General features: G+C 39.7%; 1 protein-coding gene across 1 annotated transcript in view; it reads left to right on the top strand.

Annotated features, from left to right (window-relative positions):
• The window catches only part of CAP2 (cyclase associated actin cytoskeleton regulatory protein 2), a 147,337-nt gene extending 143,144 nt beyond the window's left edge, over nucleotides 1-4,193 (top strand). Inside the window, exon 13 of the mRNA XM_012101253.4 lies at nucleotides 2,380-4,193. Coding sequence (XP_011956643.3) covers nucleotides 2,380-2,490 — 111 coding nt within the window. The 3' untranslated portion in view covers nucleotides 2,491-4,193. The remainder of the gene's footprint in view (nucleotides 1-2,379) is intronic.
• The last annotated feature ends 19,074 nt before the right edge of the window (nucleotides 4,194-23,267 follow it).

The following is a 23,267-nucleotide window of genomic DNA, read 5'->3' as shown; positions in this document are numbered from 1 at the left end:
GAGAGGTCCTGCCGTGGGCATGGTAATCTGGGAGTGGATGGTGGGGGTGACTCATCCGAAAGAAATCAGTCTCCCAGAGAAGGTCTTTCATCCCTTTGCTATCACGGTACTGCCAAGAAAGATCGGGAACAGCTGTAGTACAGTTACGATCAAAGAGGCACCTTCACTCTGGAGCATTCTCCACCTGGCTTGGTGCTTAAGAGCAGACACCAAGCCTGGTTTACTCATGAAGAGCCCCAGAGGGGTGTTGGACACACACGTGCGCGCACGCGCGCACACACACACACACACACACACACACACACACACACACACACACTCACACTCAGACTGTAGCTTCTTTGCTGCACGGTAAGACTCCATTGCAGGGAATGCCCTGGTGGTCCAGTGGTTAAGACTCGGTGCTTTCACTGCCATGGGTCCACTTTCCATCCCTGGCCAGGGAACTAAGATGCCACAAACCAAGGAATTGTTGTTGTTGAGTCGCTAAGTCGTGAATGACTCTTTGCCACCCCATGAACTGTGAGCACACCAGGCTTCCCTGTCCTTCCCTATCTCCCAGAGTTTGCTCAAATTCATGTCCAAGGAGAGCAGCCAAAAAAGAAAAAGAAAAGACTCCATTCCAAATTTCACTCGAGAATTCACCAATCATGACAGAAAGGGTTTTTCCCTTTAAAGTAAATAAATAGCTTCTTACAAAAAAAAACAGCTGGATCCTACATCAAGGAAGCTATGTGTCCATGTGTGTTTTCCACTGAAACAGCACATCTCACCAACAGATGAGCACCAGCCCTTCAAACTGTGGTTTGTACAGGAAGTCCACAGAGGCCACAAAACCAGAAGCAAGGAGACTCCTCCTCACCTTCCTTTTCTGCTCTCTTCTGTAACGACTGGGGACTCACTCTCTACGGAAAGGAGAGACCCCAAGCTAATTTTATTTTGTCTAGTCTACAATTTTTAATGCTTTAAAAAAAATCATATGGTTTTTATGGCTCACGAAGCTTGAGGGATCTTAGTTCCCCGACCAGGGGTTGAACCAGCACCCCTGCAATGGAAGCCCAGAATCCTAACCCCTGGCATGCTGATTCGCTTCAGTCATGTCCAACTCTGTGAGCCTGTGGACTGTAGCCCACCAGGCTCCTCTGTCCATGGGATTCTCCAGGCAAGAATACTGGAGTGGGTTGCCATGCCCTCCTCCGGGGGATCTTCCATACCTAGGGATTGAACCTGTGTCTCTTATGTCTCCTCCATTGGCAGGTTCTTTACCACTTAGCGCCACCTGGGAAGCCCCCTAACCACTGGACTACCAGGAAATTCCCTATTCTGCATTTTTCTTTGTGTATGTGTGAGTGTGTGAGGGAGGGGGGAGGATATGGTGTGTAGTGTATCTGGGTGGCACGTGTGCGTGTGTTGCCCAATGGAAAGAGCAGGAAAGCAGGATGTGTAAGCAATGTATATGCAACTTGCGGCACATTGTGATATTTCATCAAAGAGTAGATAGACATAACAGTGGGGCAAAGCCCTTATCAGTGTGCCTGGGGACCAGCAGCCTCAGCATCCCCTGGGGACTTGTTGAAAACATAGACCGTCATCCTGTGTCCCAGATCTACTGAATCAGAGTCTACCTTTCAACAAGGCCCCCAGCTGATGGCTGTGCATGGTTGAGTCTGGTGCAGAGTCATGGGTAAGAGAGGATGTCTAAGGTTTGCACTCTGGCTGCTCAGGCTTGACCTCTCAGGCCTCTGTTTCCTGTAGGTGGCATTTCAATAATATCTAGTTCTTAGTGTTTCTTGTCAGAGAAGGCAATGGCAGCCCACTCCAGTATTCTTACCTGGAAAATCCCATGAACGGAGGAGCCTAGTAGGCTGCAGTCCATGGGGTTGCTAAGAGTTGGACACGACTGAAGCGACTTAGCAGCAGCAGCAGCAGCAGCAGCAGCAGCGTTCTTGTAGAGATTAACTTGAGTTCACTCATACCTGGTGTTCCACAGAACACCTGGTTCTTAGTAAGTTCTGGCATCAATGAGGATGCCGGCAGGCAGTCACAGAGCTGTCGTATGACCATGCAGGTTTGGGTTCTCTAAAATGTCTTTGTCCATCATGTAACAGGGCTTCCCTGGTGTCTCCTGCCAATGCAAGAGACGCAGGTTTGATCCTTGGGCCGGGAACATTGCCTGGAGAAGGAAATGGCAACCCCGTCCAGTATTCTGGCCTGGGAAATCCCATGAACAGAAGAACAGTCCCATGGACTGGCGGGCTATAGTCCATGGGGTTGTAAAGAGTCAGAAACACCTGAGTGACTGAGCATGACACTAATTAGCCATCCATCCATTTGCAAAGCCTTGGTTTAAATAATCTTGCACTTATTGCTTTTTTCCAGAGAGAATTTCCTGTTCCTGAACAGTTCAAGACAGCCTGGGATGGAGCCAAGCTAATCACTGAACCTACAGAAATCATGGTTTCCGAGAGACCACCAAAGCCCCTGACCTGAATCCCCACCCCAACATGAAAAAAAGAAAAACAAAAACAGCAGCATTAAGGACCTAGAAGTTGCAGTAGCACCTACTGCTTTAGTTTTGGCCTCCAACAATTCTGTGCTGTAGAAACAGCATCATTTCTGGCACACTTCTGAGGGCTTTTGAAATATTCAACATTTCTCCATGATTTGCCTTTGTGTGTGATTTGAGTTCCACATGATGACTTGTGAGCATTGCATATTTAAAGGGAAAAAAAAGAGAGAATTCTGTTCCCCTCATATCATTTTCACAGTAGCTGAGAGGTAGGGGTACTGCATGACTCACGTTTACGCTTATGTTTAATTGCTAGTTGAAAAATAAAACCTTCGAGAATCTAAGATGTACATTTTTATCTTTTAGACAATTTCCTTATATATAGTAGTAGTATGCTCTAAAAAGGTACGATTTCTGTTTTCTTATTTTTACTGCCTTTATCAGCATGAATACACTGCCAGCCTGAATACATATTTGTTTTAAAAACATAAAGTTCCATACTAAGAACCATATCCAGTTTCTTGGTCCTTGAAAAGACCTGTATTCTTTACAGTTACCAAAAACCTAAAGTAAACTCTAATGATTCATCTTAAATATTTTTCTGCCATGTCACTTGGGAAACTTTTACTTCTCTGTATAAAGATTTTTATGCAAAAACATTGATAGGAAGAAGCAGGGTGTTTTTGTTTTGTTTTGTTTTCTGCTAATACCTCAGAATTTTGCTCTAGGAACAAGCTCAGTGGTTGTTTTCCAATTTTGAACCTGTGAAATATCAGATGCCTTGTAAGTGGTGTCTTTAACGTTTTATTATAGACTTTCTTCTTTTCCACTTGCCAGACTTGCTAACCAGTCTCAAAAATGAAAATAAAAAAGCCATAGTTATATTACAACTTCTAAAATCTAAAGCATTGTTTGTTGGCTTGGCTCGCTGCTCCTGTTTTGTGTTATTGATAGTACATGCTTTTTCCATAGAAGAGTAACTCTGATAATCCTTTTTATCTTTTTAGTACCTAATGCTGAAAGCCTGCAACTTCTTGGATCACTTGTAGTGAATTCTAGTATAATGCTTGCAGACCCTATACAAGCATATATATTGTGCCTATTACAGCCTTTGGAATACATCATTTCTGTTTTTTAAATATCTTCTATAACCATATAGTACTCAAATTACTAATGCTCGTGTACCACAGTTTTGCTATAAAAGTTTTTGTCCAAATGAATAATGTTGTGGCTTTAGTAAATATCTTTTTTTCAACAGTAAACTTATTCTGAAATAAAGTAAAATTCTAATTGTTTAAATACTGTGATGAATTCAGGGTGTTAAAATTTTTTTCCTCTTTGATTTGCCCTTTGCTCATATGTCAGCTTTGGGAAAGAGAGCTGAGTCTTTCTAGTTGAATTAGAGAATTTATCCAGCATGCCATCAGCTTCTCTGAAGAACAGCTTCTTCTAAACATCAGATAAAGCCAAATGTAGTAGGAAGGACTGTCGGAAAATTTTAGAATCAAGTTTTTTTTTTTTAATTGAAGTATAGTTGATTTGCACTATTGCATTCATATCAGGTGTACAGCATAGTGATTCAGTTATATTTTTTGCAGATTATATTCCATTACAGATTATTACAAAATATTGACTATAATTCCCTAGCCTATACAATAAATCCTCATTGCTTACCTGTTTTTCATATTGTAGTTTGTTGTTCTTGAGTCGCTAAGTCGTGTTCAACTCTTTTGCGACCCCAGGGACTATTTCCCCCCAGGCTCCTTTGTCCATGAAAAGAAACTCTCAAAGTTCATTAACTATAGTGGCTTTATCTCATTTCTCACCCACTGAGAATGTTTTTCCCAGTGATTTTATTTATTTAGTTTTAGCTGTGCTGGGTCTCCGTTGTTGCATGGGCTTTTCTCTAGCTGCTGTGAGCAGAGGCTACTCTCAGTTACATTGCACTGGCTTCTCATTGTGGTGGCTTCTCTTGTTTCTGCGCACAGGCTCTAGAGTGCACAGGCTTCAGAAGGTGTGCAGGTGGGCTCAGTAGTTGTGGCATATGGGCATATGTTGCCCCCCGGCATGTGGGATCTTCCTGGATCAGGGATTGAACCTGTGTCTCCTGCATTAGCAGGCAGACTCTTTACCACTGAGCCACCAGGGAAGCCCTGAGATTCTTGATGCTGCCCTTTTCTCATTAAACGTCCTTTGATTTGGTGATACACAATATACTTCTCAGACTCTTGTCCCTTTTATCTTCCCCTTCCTCTCAAGTGCTCAGCCATCTCCCTTAACTTCATCTGTCACCTCTATCTGTATAGATGACTCCTCCAGACTCTTCACTCCAAGTATCCAGAGAGTATTTCAGTCTGCCTGTCCCAACTCCACTCAACATAAGATGAATGCATGTTGCCCGCACATACCATCTTTTCCTCATCTGCATTTCCAGTTTCAGTCATGGTCTCCGCATACCTTTCATCATAGATGTAAAATCAGCCATTTCCTGTGATAGGAAACACTGAAAGAGAACCATGAGCTAGAGAAAACCATGGTTCAGTCCTGAACATGTTTATCCCAGTGCATCTTTGTGATGTTTAATTGGAAGTGGAGAATAGACGGTTGAATATGGGTTTGGAGTCTTTTCATTGTGTCTCATACCAAATCTTTAAGGATCATTTCAGAAGTAAAATATATTTAAAAATGACTTTTATGAAACATGTTCATTTCCAAAGAATTATTTTAAACCATTGGCACTCTCTGTACCACTTGATATACAGATATAATTTTGAAGGCTTTAATTGCCTTAACCGAGACGTTGATTTTATAATCTTTCACAGATTTCTTTTGCAAGTTTAACTATTTTAATGTTTCTGTGTGTGATGAAGCTTATATCTATGTTACAAGTGAAAAGTAAACCAACTCAGATTAGCCCTCAATAATTCATCCATATTTCTCCAAATGATTTTTTATTCCTGTGCTGTTTAGTAACTTGGCACAGAATAGGTAACTAATGAAGGACTGTTTGCTTAGTGGTAGAGAACTTTTTCCAGGTTTCCCTCCAGAACAAGGTATTTATATTTAAAGATAATTTTTGCCTAAAACTACAACTTTGAATATTTGGGTTCTAAGTCCACTTTTAATTTAATATCTTGTTTTTTAGGATCATCATAGTTTTAAAAAAAAAGATATCTCTTGCTGACATGAAGATCCAGATGAAACACGTCATCGACAATGCTTACTTAGCCATGATACTAATTATTAAGTCTCATTCACCAATATCACAGGGGTTTTTTAATTAAAATTCAATTAGTAATTTCCCATAGTGTCAGTCTTTCATCTTGGAAGCTAATCAGAAGATATACATTTAAACTTTTTTGTTATTTTAAATAATAACTCTACAGACTCATTTCAGCTCCTAAGTCACTAAACTTACAATAGGAAATCTTCACATGAACATAACAGTTCTATAGATTTATTTGGTAAGAGTGAGATTCGTTTGGGAAGACTGTACTTTCCTGCTCATGCTCTCTATGGGGCATAGTCATGCCCACACATAATGAATGGCACATATCCCTAGCAGGGGTGAGCTAATGGCACACATTCCCCAGCAGCCTGCCCTGCATACCGCCGACATTCCTCTTTAACTTTAAAGCTATAGAGAAAAGATCAGAGTGAGTTAGATGCAGACAGTCAGTTCCGGGGCAGTGATTGCCTTCTGCAATCAAGCATGGTAAAATCTATAGTCCTTTATGGATATTTGAAGACATTGTCCTATAGCATTATAAAAGATATATAGAGGTCCAGAGAAATATTTTACAAGAGCCATGTACAATATATATCTTCAGGAAAATGATACAAGTTTATGGAAACATATTTAAAGGGGTTGTTTTATATATATATATATATTTCCCATATCCTGAGATAGAGAAAAGTTGGATAAAATAACCAGGAGTTTCCTCCACCATTATGAATCTCGCTTTTTCAGCTCTAACTGTAATGGCAAATCAAAACTTTTTTATATTTATCTGACTAACTTAAGCAAAAAGAAAGCAATTGTATATGCCTATTGGGAAAGAAATAGTATTTGAAAACCTCAGGTATCCAAATTACCCATGCAAATTGTCTGACTAAGTAAGGGGTCACTACTTTACTATATGCTCATTCATGGGTCACATGTAATTATCCGAAGCCTTTAAGAAGAATGTTAATATAAGCCCATTCACTGGGTGTGGAATTCAGGGGTTGATGTCCTAAGATTAACAATTAAAATCTGGTTCTCTAGAGAGTTATCAAAATGTTCCTTTGTTAGCATCTAAAATAATTACACCAGCAATATGGTCTACGTTCTGCAGGCTGTTTCTACCAACTGGCTAGACAACTATTTTCTCAAATTAATTCCATACTGTATAGTTTACAGAAATAAGTCTCTCTTCGACATCTACTAGACAGACATATTGCCAATAAAACTTATCTTCAGGGGGAAAAAACGTTCAAGCTTCATTAACTCTTCACGAAAAGTAAATGTTGCACTAATTAGAGCTTTGGCATGGAGCCAGAAAATACAATTTTCATTCTGAATCTGCCACTAACCAGAGATGCGCCCTCTTGACAAACACCTGTGACACCTTTAAAGACGTGATTCTTTTAATGTGAGATCAGTGTGTCAAAATGTTTTTAAAACATAGTTAAACAAATATACAACAAAACTGTGTCAGAGTCACCTAGTTGTCCACCAAAATCTATCCTTCTTTCCTTACTAGGCTACATTTCTCAGTCTCCACTGCAGTCTGATGGCCGTGAGAGTAGATGCTCCTTGAGGGAATGTGAGTATGAAGTAACGCAAATCCCACTTCAGGACTTCATCTTTGAAGAGCGTATATTTTCTCATCTTCCATTTCCCTTCTACCAGTCATATCCTGAATGTGGCAACCAGCCTTAATCATGCAGATAACAATATGCTCCTGTTATGCAAGAATAACAGTTAGAAGGAGCCTGGGTCCTTGAATCACAATATGGAAGACAGCCACTCACTGACTTGCTTTAAGCAATTACATGGGAGATAACCTTAATTTGTGCTTAAGCTATTACATAATTGGATTTATTTATCAGAGAACATTAACCTAGCAAAATTAATATGCCAGCCAAGGAAGCCCATGTTTTTCTGATTCGGTCATTAGAAATACCTTTTAAGAATTTGAAAGGTGTACAGAATACGTTAAATAAAATGAGCATGTATCAGAAAAACATTGTAAGAATATTTTTATTAAAATATATATCAACTAACTGTATTTGCATAAGTGTGCTCAATCATATCTGACTCTTTGTGATGCCATGGACTGAAGCCCATCAGGCTCTTCTGTCCTTGGGATTTCCCAGGTAAGAATACTGGAGTGAGTTGTCATTTCCTTCTCCGGGGGAATCTTCCCACCCTAGGGTTTGAACTCAAGTCTCATGTCTCCTGCATTGCCAGGTGGATTCTTTACCACTGTGCTACCTGGGAAACCCAATATTTGTGCATAAAAGTATGTAAATATATATTGGATGAGAGACAATTTAGTATTGTTGTTACTGTTCAGTCTCTAAGTTGTGTCCAACTCTTTGCAACCACATAGACTGCAGCCCGCCAGGCTTCCCTGTCCTTCACTATCTCCCACAGTTTGCTCAAACTCATGTCCATTGGGTCAGTGATGCCATGCAACCATCTCATCCTCTGCCACCCCTCCTTCTCCTCCTGCCCTCAATCTTTCCCAGCATCAGGGTCTTCTCCAATGAGTCAATTTAGTATGGGTTAGTGGTTGAGAGTATGGATCCTAGTTTTATCATTTATTGGCTGTGTGATTTTGAGGAAAAAAAATAGCTTAACTTCTCTACACTTTGGTTTGTTTATCTTTAGTGTAGCGACATGATGATAATAGTATTTACCTTCCCTTTGGGTTGTTTTTGGGAGTAAATGAATTAATATATGTATCAGTTCAGTTCAGTTCAGTCGCTCAGTCATGTCCGAGTCTTTGCGACCCCATGAACCGCAGCACACCAGGCCTCCCTGTTCATCACCAACTCCCAGAGTTTACCCAAACTCATGTCCATTGAGTCAGTGATGCCATCCAACCATCTCATCCTCTGTCATCCCCTTCTCCTCCTGCCCTCAATCTTTCCCAGCATCAGGGTCTTTTTCAATGAGTCAGCTCTTTGCTCCAGGTGGCCAAAGTATTGGAGTTTCAGCTTCAACATAAGTCCTTCCAATGAACACCCAGGACTGATCTCCTTTAGGATGGACTGGTTGGATCTCCTTGCAGTCCAAGGGACTCTCAAGAGTCTGCAACACCACAGTTCAAAAGCATCAATTCTTCTGCACTCAGCTTTCTTTATAGGCCAACTCTCACATCCATACATGACCACTGGAAAAACCATAGCTTTGACTAGATGGACCTTTGTTGGCAAAGTAATGTCTCTGCTTTTTAATATGCTGTCTGGGTTGGTCATAACTTTCCTTCCAAGGAGTAAGCGTCTTTTAATTTCATGGCTGCAGTCACCATCTGCAGTGATTTTGGAGCCCCCAAAAATAAAGTCTGACACTGTTTCTACTGTTTCCCTATCTTAGTTTTCTGAATGTTGAGCTTTAAGCCAACTTTTTCACTCTCCTCTTTTGCTTTCATCAAGAGGCTCTTTAGTTCTTCTTCATTTTCTGCCATAAGGTTGGTGTCATCTGCATACCTGCGGTTATTGATATTTCTCCTGGCAATCTTGATTCCAGCTTGTGCTTCCTCCAGTCCAGTGTTTCTCATGATGTACTCTGCATATAAGTTAAATATATGTATACCACATAGTAGAAATTATAGATGTTTTAGTCAATATTATTTTCATCATCATTATAACAGAGAAAAATATAGAAAGGCTATCTTTGGAGTATGGGGTTAGAGGAAAAAAAATCTTCACTCTTTCTATTCTTATTATTGTTTGAATTTATCAGACTAAACATGAGCACTTGATTATTAAATTACTCATAGTTCTTAGTGATTACTAAACATCCAATAATTTTAAAGACATATTTAAAATGTATACCTTTTAATAATGTTTTAGTTGTAATTTCTTCTTTTTTCTTAATTAGCATTGCCAGAATTTTATGTATTGTTTTTCCTTTCTGAAAACTAGTTATTGGATTTGTTGACAAGTTATACTATCATTCTGCTTTCTAATCTTTTAATTTTGATGACTAGCTCATTTTTTTATTGTTTTAATATTATAAATAATCCTACAGGAAATATGCTTGACTTGCATCTTTGTACCCTAGTGCTTATATTTCTATAAGGTAGATTTCTAAAAGGGGGATTAATGAGTCACTAGTCTAGTTTTCTTTAATGTTAATGAATACTGCCAAATTGCCCTTTTAAAAAGTTGTGCAATCTTACACTTCCACAAACTATGAGTGAATCTGTTTTTCCATATCTCATCAACACTGGGTACCATCAATCTTAGTGATGTTCCCAGTCTGATAGGTAAAAATATGATATGGCCTATTTATGCACAAAGCTGACAGAATGGAGGTGGGGCAGCCTACTATATAAAAAGCACGTATATTATCATGGTTAGCAAATGAGAGTCAAATGAGCCAGGATATTGAATTTAGAAGATCAACAAAACTCTCTGATAAGGGAAAAAATGGAGAAGAAGTCAGCAGAATTATGGAATTTTTCATTCTTTAAAAAGAATGATGGGGGCCAAGAACAGAGTTGGCATTAGATGAAGCAGATATCACGTTAATGTCGTACATGTTATCACTCCAAATTAGCCTTCAGGGGGAATCTCACTTTATCATGAAGATAAGAAAAACCATGTAAAAAAAGTAATAATGGTGCTGTGGAGGGAACTCAGGAAGAAGTTTGGCAGGAGGTACGCAAGGTCAAGGGGGAAATTTCAAGGGAAGAATCTGAGTTAGTGAGATGAGGGCTAAATTGATCTGGTGGTCAAAAGCTTCCATGATTTTTCCCCTTGGGTTGGTTGCTTCCAGTGTTAATAAATAAAGGAGCAGCAGCAGCTACTGCTGCTGCTAATTCGCTTTAGTCGTGTCTGACTCTGTGCTGCCCCATAGACGGCAGCCCACCAGGCTCCGCTGTCCCTGGGATTCTCCAGGCAAGAACGCTGGAGTGGGTTGCCATTTCCTTCTCCCATGCATGAAAGTGAAAAGTGAAAGTGAAGTCACTCAGTCGTGCAGACAGAGGCAAATCAGTGGTTTTCATGTACATCATGATGTATCAACACTCAATAGTTTATAAATATTTTTCTTTGTGTTTCATAACAGTGTTCCATTGCTGACTGTACGAAAGCCAAACTCAGCCCCCTGTCTTGACCCTTCTGTATATCCTACACTTTCCAACATCTCACCGGGGCTCTCTCTTTCTGGCTTCTTTCCTCCCTTACATCATAGTCACCCTACTTATTTTCAGCTTTTTATCTCAAGCTTGAAAGTTGAAAGTGAAAGTCATTCAGTCATGTCTGACTCTTTGCAACCCCACAGACTGTAACCTCTATCCATGGAATTCTCAAGGCATGATCACTGGAGTGGGTAGTGGGCATGACTTGGAGAAGGATTCCCCTTCTCAGTGGGAATCTTCCCGACCCAAGGATCAAACCATTCATACCTAAAAAGCTTTCACCTCACCCCCAATTCTCATATTTCACAAGTAAAATCTAATCCTAACCTAAAATAGTCTTTCTTTTTACTGGAATTTCCTGGGCACTATGTATATGTCTGGGCTTCCCAGGTGGCACAATGGTAAAGAATATGCCTGTCAAGCAGGAGACATGGGTTCAATCCTTGGCTCAGGAAGATAACCTGGAGAAGGAAATGGGAACCCACTCCAGTTTTCTTGCCTGTAGAATCTCATGGACAGAAGAGCCTGGCAGGCTACAGTCCATGGGGCCGCAAGAGTTGCACACGACTTAGCAACTCAACAACAGTGTACGTGTATACATGACTCAGAGCTAGTCAACAGTTCTTGGTCTCTGTCCGTATAAATGGACAAAATTGGAGGGATGATTTTTAAGATCTCAGGTTCTGAAATCGGGTTTCAAGAGTGTGGTGGTTCTTAGCTTTGGAAATTCCTCCACCTACTGGTTGTCTGAAGTCAGTTTACACTGAGATCAATGTTGCTTTATGAGTCTGCCCATTTTCAAGAATATCGTGTGCCTCTATGGATGCTGACACATTTATAAATCACTTTGAATTCCTAAAATTCTGTTACGAAGAGAATGTATTCTTAAACAATATTATAAAGCAGATGATAAATTTCTTAATGCTGTTTGACAACCACTGGAGGGCAGAAAAGTATCATATAGTGACTTGCTGCAAGTCTGGCTAGAGAAGGAAAAGATACCTTGTTTTATGTACATTTCTAAAAGAAATCAAATTATGTTAATATTTAATCTTTTATTGGGTGCATGGGACATCTTTTCAGGTGAAACTTCTGATAGTGGTTATATACTTTTTTCAAATTATTTTCCACCAGCATATCAGATCAGACAAAAGCAATTTGTCATCAGGCAGTGGGTTTGTCAATATTACTAAGAAGAATAGTTGAAATATGTTGATAAACTAAATATCACTAAAGATTAAAGAAATCAATTCTAAAACAACAGCTCCATGGCTGCCCAATTTTTAGGAACTCCTCAGTTACCCTAACATAGAAAAAGTGAAAATGTTAGTCACTCAGTCATGTCTGACTGTTTATGACCCCATGGACTGTAGCCCACCAGGCTCCTCTGCCCATGGAATTCTCCAGGCAAGAATCCTGGAGTGGGTTGCCATTTCCTTCATGAATTCAAACATGGCTTACAATTATTAGCTACTTTCCTAATGCCTCCTCTTCCAAAATAAACTCCTGGAAGATTAGAATCCAAGTACCATGTCTCCTTCCACACCTTCAATCAGCCTTTTGCCCTTCATCCCAAAGAACTACTCGGGTAAAGCCAGCGATGACTCTTTAATGGCTGAATCCAATTAAGTTTCTTTCGTTAAAGGATCATAAACCAGCCTGTGCTAACTTAACATGTAAGAGGAATTTACTAGAAGAACATCAGTCTCTAAACTTAAAGGAAGACATGCAGGTCTAATCAGAAGTCTTATCAGGGATCTCTGCTGGCATTACATTTGTGCCATCCCTGGATCACTTGGTTCAAGTTTCCAAGTCCCAGGTGAGCCCATCCAACTTGCTGAGCTCGGGTCGCACGCTCATCCCATGACTCAGAATGACAGAACAGAAGTCCCAGTTTGAGATGTCAATGACTGACTTACTTAATGAGATCAGCCCTGAGCTGACATCCCTTCCCCCACTTCCTCTATTTCCCATTCTCTCATAGTAAATACATCACAAGTTCTGGTTAAAATAACTGTATTGATATTATTATGACTCTGTAAATATTATTTGCTGATGGGCTGAGTAGTAACTATGATTAATGTTTCCTGTCCAGGGTCTTTTTTTTTTTTTCTTGGCATTTTTTTCACGGTTTCTTTCCTCTCATCCTTATTTCCTCTCTCTGTTTAAGAGTCTGTAGGAGAACAGCTTACGCCCCACTCGGAGGTGGCTCTTCCTCATTCAGGGTCCTGAGGGGTGGAAGCTGCGGATGAGACTCCAGTGGCCAGATGAGCGCTCCAGTCCTCAGCAGGGAACTGCTGGTCTGTGTCTACACCGGGCACCTGTGCACCTCGAGACCAGTCTGTGTCCTCAGGCTGAGTAGCCATCAGCCCAGGAGCTGGAGCAGTCGGTTCACCCCGAAATTCTCCCTAGGTCACAGCCTTTCTCAGCAGCAGCCTGCTCTTCCTTTGCAGCCTCCTCAGGATCTTTTTCAGAAGTAAAGCTCAGTCTTCCCTGGTGGTACAGACAGTAATAAACCCTCCTGTGATGCAGGAGACCCAGGTTCCCATGTCTCCTTCATTGGCAGGTGCGTTCTTTACCCCCTAGTGCCACCTGGGGAGCCCCCCAGGTTTTCCGTATATCTATCCAATCATCTTTTTAACTGTCAAATACTCATCAATTATTATGCTCCACAGCTCATAGATTGAGATCTATAGATTTCACTTTTGTGTAGGAGACTTCTTTCCATAAGCTTTTCTACTCTTATTTTTATATACTAATAGGTTTCAGGGTGGAGTGATAAGCTGGTAAACCAAACTTTTGCTCTTGGAACTCCAAATGGCAACATATAGAAGGCTTTTTCAGCAACCATTTGTTTTCTCCAAAGAACACTCCAGTATTCAGTTTGGGAGGCATGGGTTTAGCTGATGGGATTTCAAAAAAAAGGAACAGGAAAAAATTGGGGTGTGGGGAGTCACACATATTCAGCTTTCCAGATGGTGCAGTGGTAAAGGATCCGCCTGCCAATGCAGGAGATGCAAGAGGCGGGGCTTTGATCCCTGAGTCTCGGGACGATTCCCTGGAGTAGGAAGTGGCAACCTTCTCCAGTATTCTTGCCTGGAAAATTCCATGGACAGAGGAGCCTGGTGGGCTAAAGTCCATATAGTCCATGTGGTCTCAAAGTGTCGGATACAACTGGGCGAATGAACACACAAATACACTCAGCATACAGACTCACTTATCATTTCCCTGTGAACACTGTACTCCACTTCCAGTTCCCAAAGAACCCATATGTACCTCCAAGTTCTGAGCCTGTCCTCAAGTCAGTGACCTTCTGTCTTGCAAAACTGCAGCCACCTCGTTAATTCTATAACTTTATTCCTCTGTTTCATTTCAGTGGGTGCTTTGGAAAGAAAAGGAGTGAATGTGGTCAATTCACCATGCTTTTCCAGACTCCCAAATTTATTTAACTCAGGAATTAGATCCTTAGGGTCTGATTTTCTCAAAGTCATTTCTTTTTTGCCTTTAATCCCTTGCTTTTGAGTTCCATTTCCCTCTTACTAAAGTATGTCCTTTAGATTTTAGGTATGTGAATGAAAAATTCTCCATCTTTTATCACTTTCACTAACAGCTTGATGGGTTTTTACCAGGTGAACATATTTGTATTTGCTTCCCAAATCAGAGTTTTGTCAGCCACACAATAAGCCTGTGTTCTCTATTCCAATCACAAACCCCTCACTGACCCCAAAGTAGTCACTATCCTAACTATGATAGTCACAATTTTAAAAACTCTTTAAGTATATATTTAGACTCTATCATCTTACTCTTATTTTTCAATTTGATGTCTTTTAAAAAGTATTTTATTGAGGTATAGTTGATTCATAGTGTTGTCTTAATTTCTACTATACCGCAAAGTGATTCAGTTAGACATATTATTTTTCCTATTATTTTCCATTATAGTTTATCACAGTGTATTGAATCCCTGTGCTATACAGTAGGACATTATTGTTTATCCTATTATAATAATTTGTATCTGCTAATCCCAAGCTCCCAACCCTTACGTCTCCCACCCTTTCACCCCTTGGAAGTGTACAAAGGAAAATAGTATTCCATTGTATGTATATATGTGTATGATAACGAAGATGTATATATATCACGTCTTCTTTATCCATTCATTTCTCGATGGACATTTAGGTTGTCTCCATGTCTTGGCTGTTGTGAATAGTGCTGCTATGAACACTGGGGATGCATGTTTCTTTTTGAATTATAATTTTGTCCAGATACATACCCAGGGGTGGAATTGCTGGGTCATAAGGTAACACTATTTTTAGCTTTTCGAGAAAGCTTCATACTGTTCTCCATAATGACTGCATCAATTTACTTTCCTTCCAACAGTGTAAGAGGGTTTTCTTTTCTCTACCCCCTCTCTAGAATTTCTTATATGTAGGCTTTTTAAAGATGGCTATTCTGACTGGTGTGAGGTGGTACCTCCTTGTAGTTTTGATTTGCGTTTCTCCAATAGTTACGTTGAGCATCTTTTTACATGTCTTTTGGGCATCTGTGCATCTTCTCTGGAAAAATGTCTATGTCTGCTGCCCACTTTTAGATTGGGTCATTTGCTTTTTAATATTGAGTTGTCTGAGCTGTTTTAACATTTTGGAAATTAAGCCTTTGTCAGTCATTTCATTTGCAAGTATGTTCTCCTAGTCTGTAGGTTTTCTTTTCATTTGTTTATGGTTTCCTTTGCTCGTGTTTGATTAGGTCCCATTTTAAATTTTTGTCTCTATTTCTATTGCCTTGGGAGTTAGATAATATCAATGTTTTCTTAGGTCTGTATCGGAGAATAATTTACCTACGTTCTCTTCTAGGAGTTTTATGGTGTCGTGTCTTATATTTAAGTCTTTAAGCTATTTTGTGTTTATTTTGTGTTACAGAAAGAGTGTGGTGGGTCCAGCTGCTTGTCGCTCAAAAACCAGTAAGCAGGCCAAGTTGGTGGAAAGGAAAATTTGCTTTCTTTAAGATGCCAGCAACTGAGGGTAGGGGAGGGTAGGGAACATCAGTCCAAAAGCCAACTCCTCCCTCCTCAACAAGCAGTGGGGCAAGAAATTTTATAAACAGAAGTGGGGGGCGGCCACATGCAGAAATAGCACAGTCATCCCTAACAGTCATCTTCAAACTGATCATCAGTGGTCTGGCCAGCATCATCTTGGTGGTTTTAGGTACAGTTAATCTCCAGTTCCAGGGTTCATTTGTTCCCGTTTCTTTGTGGCCAGTTCTTGGAATTGCAGCAGCTCACTTCCTGGGTACAGTCTGGTCATCCTGCAGTTAACTTCTCCACCTGGTGCTTTAGTATCTGTAAGACAGCTCACAGGCTATGGCTCAGAATATTATCTACAGCCCTTGAGAAAGAACTAAAGGGCCTTGACTCTGCTGAATGACTACATTATTTTTATTTAGTCTCCTTTGACTGTTATCCTTTGTTTCTACATTTCTCTCTTCTCTGATTAAACTTGTTTGACTAAAGTTTTCCACAGGCAAAAGGTAGGCAGAAGACATGGTTGGGGCTGGGGGCTGGGGGGCAAGGATCATATGGTCCTGCTCCATTTCAATCCCCGCTTTTCTTTGGAGGAGGGACAGGTACAGAACAAGACCAGGGGTAAACTTTCATAGTACCTGGACAAACTTTGGAAAATCACTAGACACATTAAAATGAGGATAATAATAAAAATTCATCTTTGTATTTTTCTCTGAATATATTTTTCTCTTAATGGTTAAAGCAGATGGACATATATATTTCATAGGCCACAAACAGGCTGCTTTGGCTAGCCTAAAGTTCAAAGTAAAGGTCAGAATGACTTCCCCACACCTCAGTATGTGAAAATTTCCTCCATCATTTTCCCCTTTTAACTGTAACTCCTTTCATAGGAAGCATTGATAATCAATATATTTTTCCAGCATTGCCAGAGTGGTTCTTCTGCTTGCTCCGGCCCATCCACATCCCTCATTGCTAGGCCTTCTTTTTATTTATATGTTTGCCTAGTTGTCCATGTGGGGGGGAAACTAATCAGATACCACGAACAGGCTCAGAGGTTAATAAGGAAATGCTTTGTAGGCCACACAGTTTATCATCTATACCCAACTGTCACACAAACATTGCACATGTGTTTTAAGCAGTAAATTAAAGGCAGCAGTGCTACATACAGATCATGCGTAGTTATACTCCATAACATCTTTACTGGACAACTGTTCCATCTTGAATATTAAGGTCAAAAGTATGGTTAGAAACAATGCAATTATCTTCCATTAGAAGTCTGTGTTAATCAAAATCAGATCAATATTCCAGGAGAACTTTGCTTTCTTAACAGAGAGACAAAACCAGGTTCAGTCTTGCATCAATTTACTGTTAATAACAAAATTCATTTACCTAATTTAATTCAGTCTAATCTTAATCCTGACAACATACAAAACTCTTTTCTCAGAGTTCCTTTTTAATAAACCTGTTATCATCTTCTGGATCCAAAGAAATTTGTCCTGTATTTCCTCATCCAGAAACAACTGTAGGACAAAATTATTATCATTTTTTTCTAACCAAGAACATCTCCATTTTTCATACCTTTTCTTCACACACAACACATATCTGACTTGCTTTACATACTAAAATGGTTCCCTTATCATTTTGATATATCACAATTTTTAATCCTTGAATATATTAACAAAACCAAGAAACAAGTGATTAAAATGTTACACCAGCATTTTCTATTTGGCAAACTTAAGAACATATTCTATAACCTTAAAAAAAACTTTTTTCATAGCATAATTTTTCTTCAGTGTCACAACATACATGTTTAATAAACCAAAACATCTTTAGTTTCCCTCTTGGTCTTACGAGAAGACAAAAGCAGGTAAACTTAGATTTGTTTGATTTATAAGTGCTTATTTCTGTTTAAGGCCAATTAAATAGAGCTCTTTTACAAATAAACCTCAGCAATATTATCCAAAGACAAAAACACATATTGAGACATACAAACATCCAGATAAACAGAGATCTCATTGTTTCATTTTTTTTTATGTTTCATGAATTAGGCATTGCAATTAAACTTATCAGTCAGAATAGCCAAATTTACACACTCAATTTTAAAAGGCTTCCCTTCTTTTCTTTTTTCTTTTTGATTTGAATTTTTACCGGCAAAGTGGACTGTGTTTGTATTTCAAGGACATGATAAGTGTTAACTTTAGATTTTCTGCTAGGCATATTTTTGTTTCCTCAGGGTCTGAAAGAAAGTGTTTTATCAAGCTGGCTTTCCCTAACAGCATATGCACAATGAAGCATTTTTGTATTTTTTTTTAATTTCGAGAATTTCATCTTAACCTATCTTCTCCAGACTCTAAAGAATATTTTTTTGTTGCTGTTTTAATTTCAAGAGTTTCATTTTAATGTATCTTCTCCAGACTCTAAAGAATACTGTTGCCAAACATATATTGTCCAAAAAAAATCATTTCTTTTTAGTCATAATTTCATGGGTAAAATTTTTCTTAATGAATTGAACCTGAATGGACCATTTTATATAAGTCAACAAGAGTACCAATCATACAAAAAGAATGCACACTCACACAGCTATTACAAACACTCTTTGAAGGTGACCGGTACGAAATCCCAAACAAACACTTCCCCAACATAAACAGTCCTCAACAGTAGTCAGATGTCGGAATCAATTGGCAAGAAGGCCCAAATAGTGCTTCATGCTTCAAAATGGTCCTCAAAGGCAGACAGACATCAGAAGCAATTGGCAAAAAAGTCCAAATAGCAGTTAGTGCTCACAAACAGTCCTCAACGGCCGTCAGAACCAATTGGCAAGAATGCCCAAACAGCATTAGTACTCACAAATGGGAAGGTTGCCCATGTGCACACCAGTGGATTTACCTGGTTTTGGAGTGTGTCAACTCATCCCAAATGCAAGTTTCCATTCCACCAAAGAAAAGCATAAGTTGGCAACCAGTGCCAAGCAGGGGAGAGACAGGGAGGATCCTCAAAACAAATGGTTTTGGCAGCAGCTAGGAATGTCCCCCCAATTCCCTACTTGGGGCTGGCTAGCCATAACCAACTGGAGAAGGAAATGGCAACCCACTCCGATATTCTTGCCTAGAGACTCCCATGGACAGAGGAGCCTAGTGGGCTGCTGTTCATGGGGTCGCACAGAGTCAGACATGACTGAAGCGACTTAGCATGCATACATGCATTGGAGAAGGAAATGGCAACCCACTCCAGTATTCTTGCCTGGAGAATCCCAGGGACGGAGGAGCCGGTGGGCTGCCATCTATGGGGTCGCACAGAGTTGGACATGACTGAAGCGACTTAGCAGCAGCAGCAACATAGATTTTGTATGGTTGTGTTTTCATTGTCATTTGTCTCAAGGTATTTTAAAATTTCCTCTTTGATTTCATCATTGACCCATTGGGTTCTTAGTAGTATGTTGTTTAGTCTCAGTGTAATCTTTTTCTTCTCATTTTTTTTTCCTGTGGTTGATTTCTAGTTTCATGCTGTTTAATGCTTTTGTGGTCAGAAAAGCTGACTGAAATAATTTATATATTCTCAAATCTGTTGAAGCTTGCTTTGTGTCTTAGTATGTGGTATGAGGATGTTCCACAGATGCAATGCACATGAACTTGGGCAAACTCTGGGAGATGGTGAGGGACAGGGAGGTCTGCAATCCATGGGGTTGTGAAGAGTTGGACACGACTTGGCAACTGAGCAACAACAACATGAGGATATTCCATGTGCACTTGAAAAGCATGTGTATTCTACGTTTTGTTAATGCAATGTCCTGAAACTATCAATTAGTCTAACTGTTCTAATGTATCATTCAGGATAATTTGATGCCTTTTAATCTAATGTCTTTTATTTCCTTTAATCTAATGGTTCTCCTCACTCTTTTTCATACAATTTATCTACTGAACTCAGCTGTCTGACTTGGGTTCCCCACAGTCTGGATTTTGCAGAATGTGCACTAATGGTACTTCCCTTGTGGCTCAGCTGGTAAAGAATCCGCCTGCAACGCAAGAGACCTGGGTTTGATCCCTGGGTTGGGAAAACCTCCTGGAGAATGGAAAGGCTACCCACCCCAGTATTCTGACCTGGAGAATTCCATGGACTACAGTCCATGGGGTTGCAAACAGTTGGACATGACTGAGCAACTTTCATACTAATGGCGTATTTCAGTATGTCTTTGTCCTCTATTTCCTGTAAATTGGCAGTTGAATCCAGAGGCTTGATCAGATTCAGCTTTAATCTCTTTGGTAAGACTACACATTATTATGAATTTATGTATGTAAACTTATTTAATCCATTCTAATTATTACCCTTATTGAAACTCAAATTGTCCCATCTTTGACCAATGGAGAACTTTCTCAAGTTAGGCTTCCTGGGTCCTCTGGACGTGACCCTAGAAGTGTTTAATAGTTCCTCTGCTCTCTGGTATTACAAGATATATTATGTTGATTCTATACTTTTCCTCCCCCAGATCTAGAATCATCCAATTCTCCAAGTAATCTTTGCTTCTTTAAGTGGGAGTTGGCATTTCAAAACTGCAGTCTAGCTGGTAAGAGTGAACAATACTAGTGAAAATAATGCAGGAAACTAGATATTTGATACTCATGATAATTACTCATTTCACCCCATATTACATATATATGTATATGTGTGTGTCTGTGTGTGTGCGTCTGTGTGCCCGCGCGCACACTCAGTCGTGTCTGAGTCTTTGCAACCCCATGGACTATAGCCTGCCAGACTCCTCTGTCCATGGGATTTCCCAGGCAAGAATACTGGAGTGGGTTGCCATTTCCTCTAATATTGCCATCATCAATACACTGAAAATTTAAATTTTTGCTAATGCTCTTCCCAAACTCCTCCCGAGTTTTACAGTAATTTTGTACCAATATTTCAGATTATAAATCCATCTCAGATTATACTTTTTGTGGCTCTCAGCTCCAAATCTTTGTTTGCTGTGCAATAATGGAGCTGAACTCTGCAAATACTTCTCCAATATCAGCTGGTTTAATGTTAGGCTTTATTAATGGAGGATGCTCTTGGGAGTGGAGGCGCGGAGGCACTGGAAAAGAAAGAGGCTTCTCTTTCTGATTCTTGTGTGCTTATCTCTTTGGGCTCTCCTGCAGAGCCAGTGGTTCCTTCCAGCAGTGCCCACAACAAGCAGCAGCTTCCCAGGGCAGTCCCCCCCAAAACACCGTGTTTTAGATGGCTTCATGGAGTGTTATAGGCATATCACCTTCCTGTAAGTGGCTGCTCTGGGCACTTTGCAGTAAACTCTGATAAAGTCACTTCTCTCTGGATAGCTTCTCCTAGAACTCCGGGGAGGATTTAATGGTTCCATGGGGGCCACTGAAGAATTGATGCTTTTGAATTGCAGTGTTGGAGAAAACTCCCTTGGACTGCAAGGAGATCCAACCAGCCCAGCCTAAAGGAGATCAGTCCTGAGTGTTCATTGGAAGGACTGATGTTGAAGCTGAAGCTCCAATAATTTGGCCACCTGATGAGAAGAACTGACTCATTTGAAAAGACCCTGGTGCTGAGAAAGACTGAAGGCGGGAGGAGAAGGGGACGACAGAGGACGAGATGGCTGGATGGCATCACCGACTCGATGGACATGAGTTTGGGTGAACTCCGGGAGTGGCTGATGGACAGGGAGGCCTGGTGTGCTGCACTCCATGGAGTCACAAAGAGTCGGACACAACAAAGCAACTGAACTGACTGACTGACTGGCTGACTGACTGATGGGGGCCACAGCAGTGAGCTGCAGTCATGCCCTCTTCAAGGAGGAGGTAGGTGGGGCGTGGGGTCAGGGGCCAGGGCCAGGGTGTGTCTTAGTCTAAGAGTGGTGGCTTCTCTCAGTATCTACTCTTCCTCCCATATAAGTGTTCTCTTTGCCTGTTTGCAGTCAGCCTCCTTTCATTCCAGTTCTATTAATAATTCTTCATAGTATTGAACATAGTCCTCGGTTCAAATTACTATGTAGTTTCTGTCTCTTGACTAGACCCTGACTGAGACAAACCCTCTTTTAGTCTTGGTTCTAAATGTAACATTTCAAGTCACTGTGAGTAATTTTGGTTACTGAGCTTCACTCCTCAGGAAAAAATTCAAATAAATGATAGTCTGAGTTCTTTCATTTTGATAACAAATACATTTTTATATTTGAAAGTCAGTTTTGCTGGACACAGAGCTCTTGGTTCTCATTTTCTTTCTTTGAATATTTTAGATATTTCACCATTTTCTCCTCACATGAAGCAGTAATTTTGAAGTATTATGGTAATCCAATTTTCTTTCAGAAATATTTTTTTACCTAAATGACCATTTTAAGAAATGTAAAGTACAGTAATTTTACTACCTAGAATATATCTTGTTTATTCTCAGTGTTTTCAGGTACATAGTATACTCTTTCAGCATGAGACTTCAAATACACATATGAATATATATGTGAATATATATATAAATAGAATATATGTACATATGTTCTATTTCAGGGAAAGTTCTCTTGAATTACAATGTGTTATGTTCTGTTAGCTAGCTATGGTTTTATCAAGAACTTTTAATCCATATGTTGGATTTTCTTTACTTGTCCTCAATATTTATCTCTTCTCTAAAATCATTCCTACCTGTTTTATTTATTTGAAATCTCATCTTCAAAGTCTAGTTTTCTTGAGCATCATCTGTATTTACTTCTGTGTTTCTTCTAGATCAGTATTTATCTGAAACTACTTTTTGTCCTTATTTGTAATTCTTTCCCCAATTGTTACTTTCTGAAGGTTTTAAAATTCCAATTTCTCTTTCACGTTTTATATAATTTTCTTAGTATCTTCACAGTTTTGATCTGATTTTTTCTGGCATTGACACTATGTAATTTTGCATTTGTGGTTTGATCTCATACTCTTGTATTTGGGGGTCTGTGGCGTTATCTATTATCTAGTTTTGTAAACATTGCCCCATCCATGCATTTTCACTATACAGTCTGTTTTGAATTGGTGATTCATGGAGATTCAAGATTCATGTACTGCTTTCTTCCCAGAATCTGTTTATATTTTACGGACTCATGAATACTTCCTTTCAGTCCTTAGCTGGGTATGACAGGAAGGTACTAAGGTTGTTCAGGGTGTTGTCTGGATTGGCAATGGTGTGTTACATCACATCCTCATTCTTGACTGATGACTTACTTGGTTACAACATTTTAGGTTGTCCACAGTTTCCCCTCTGTACTATAAATGTTCTGCTATCTTCAGGATATTTTTACTTTTGACAATATGGCTTCCATTGTAAATGCCATTTCTTTCTAGTTAGGTTATGTTTTAACTGCTCCTATTTAAGATCATTATTTTTCTCTTTGTTTAAGTTCATCATGTATGTGTTATATGTATAT

This window comes from Ovis aries, chromosome 20 (assembly GCF_016772045.2).
Source record: "Ovis aries strain OAR_USU_Benz2616 breed Rambouillet chromosome 20, ARS-UI_Ramb_v3.0, whole genome shotgun sequence".
NCBI lineage: Eukaryota > Metazoa > Chordata > Mammalia > Artiodactyla > Bovidae > Ovis > Ovis aries.
Note: the sequence above shows the minus strand (reverse complement) of the source record. Positions and strands in the feature narration are given on the sequence as shown.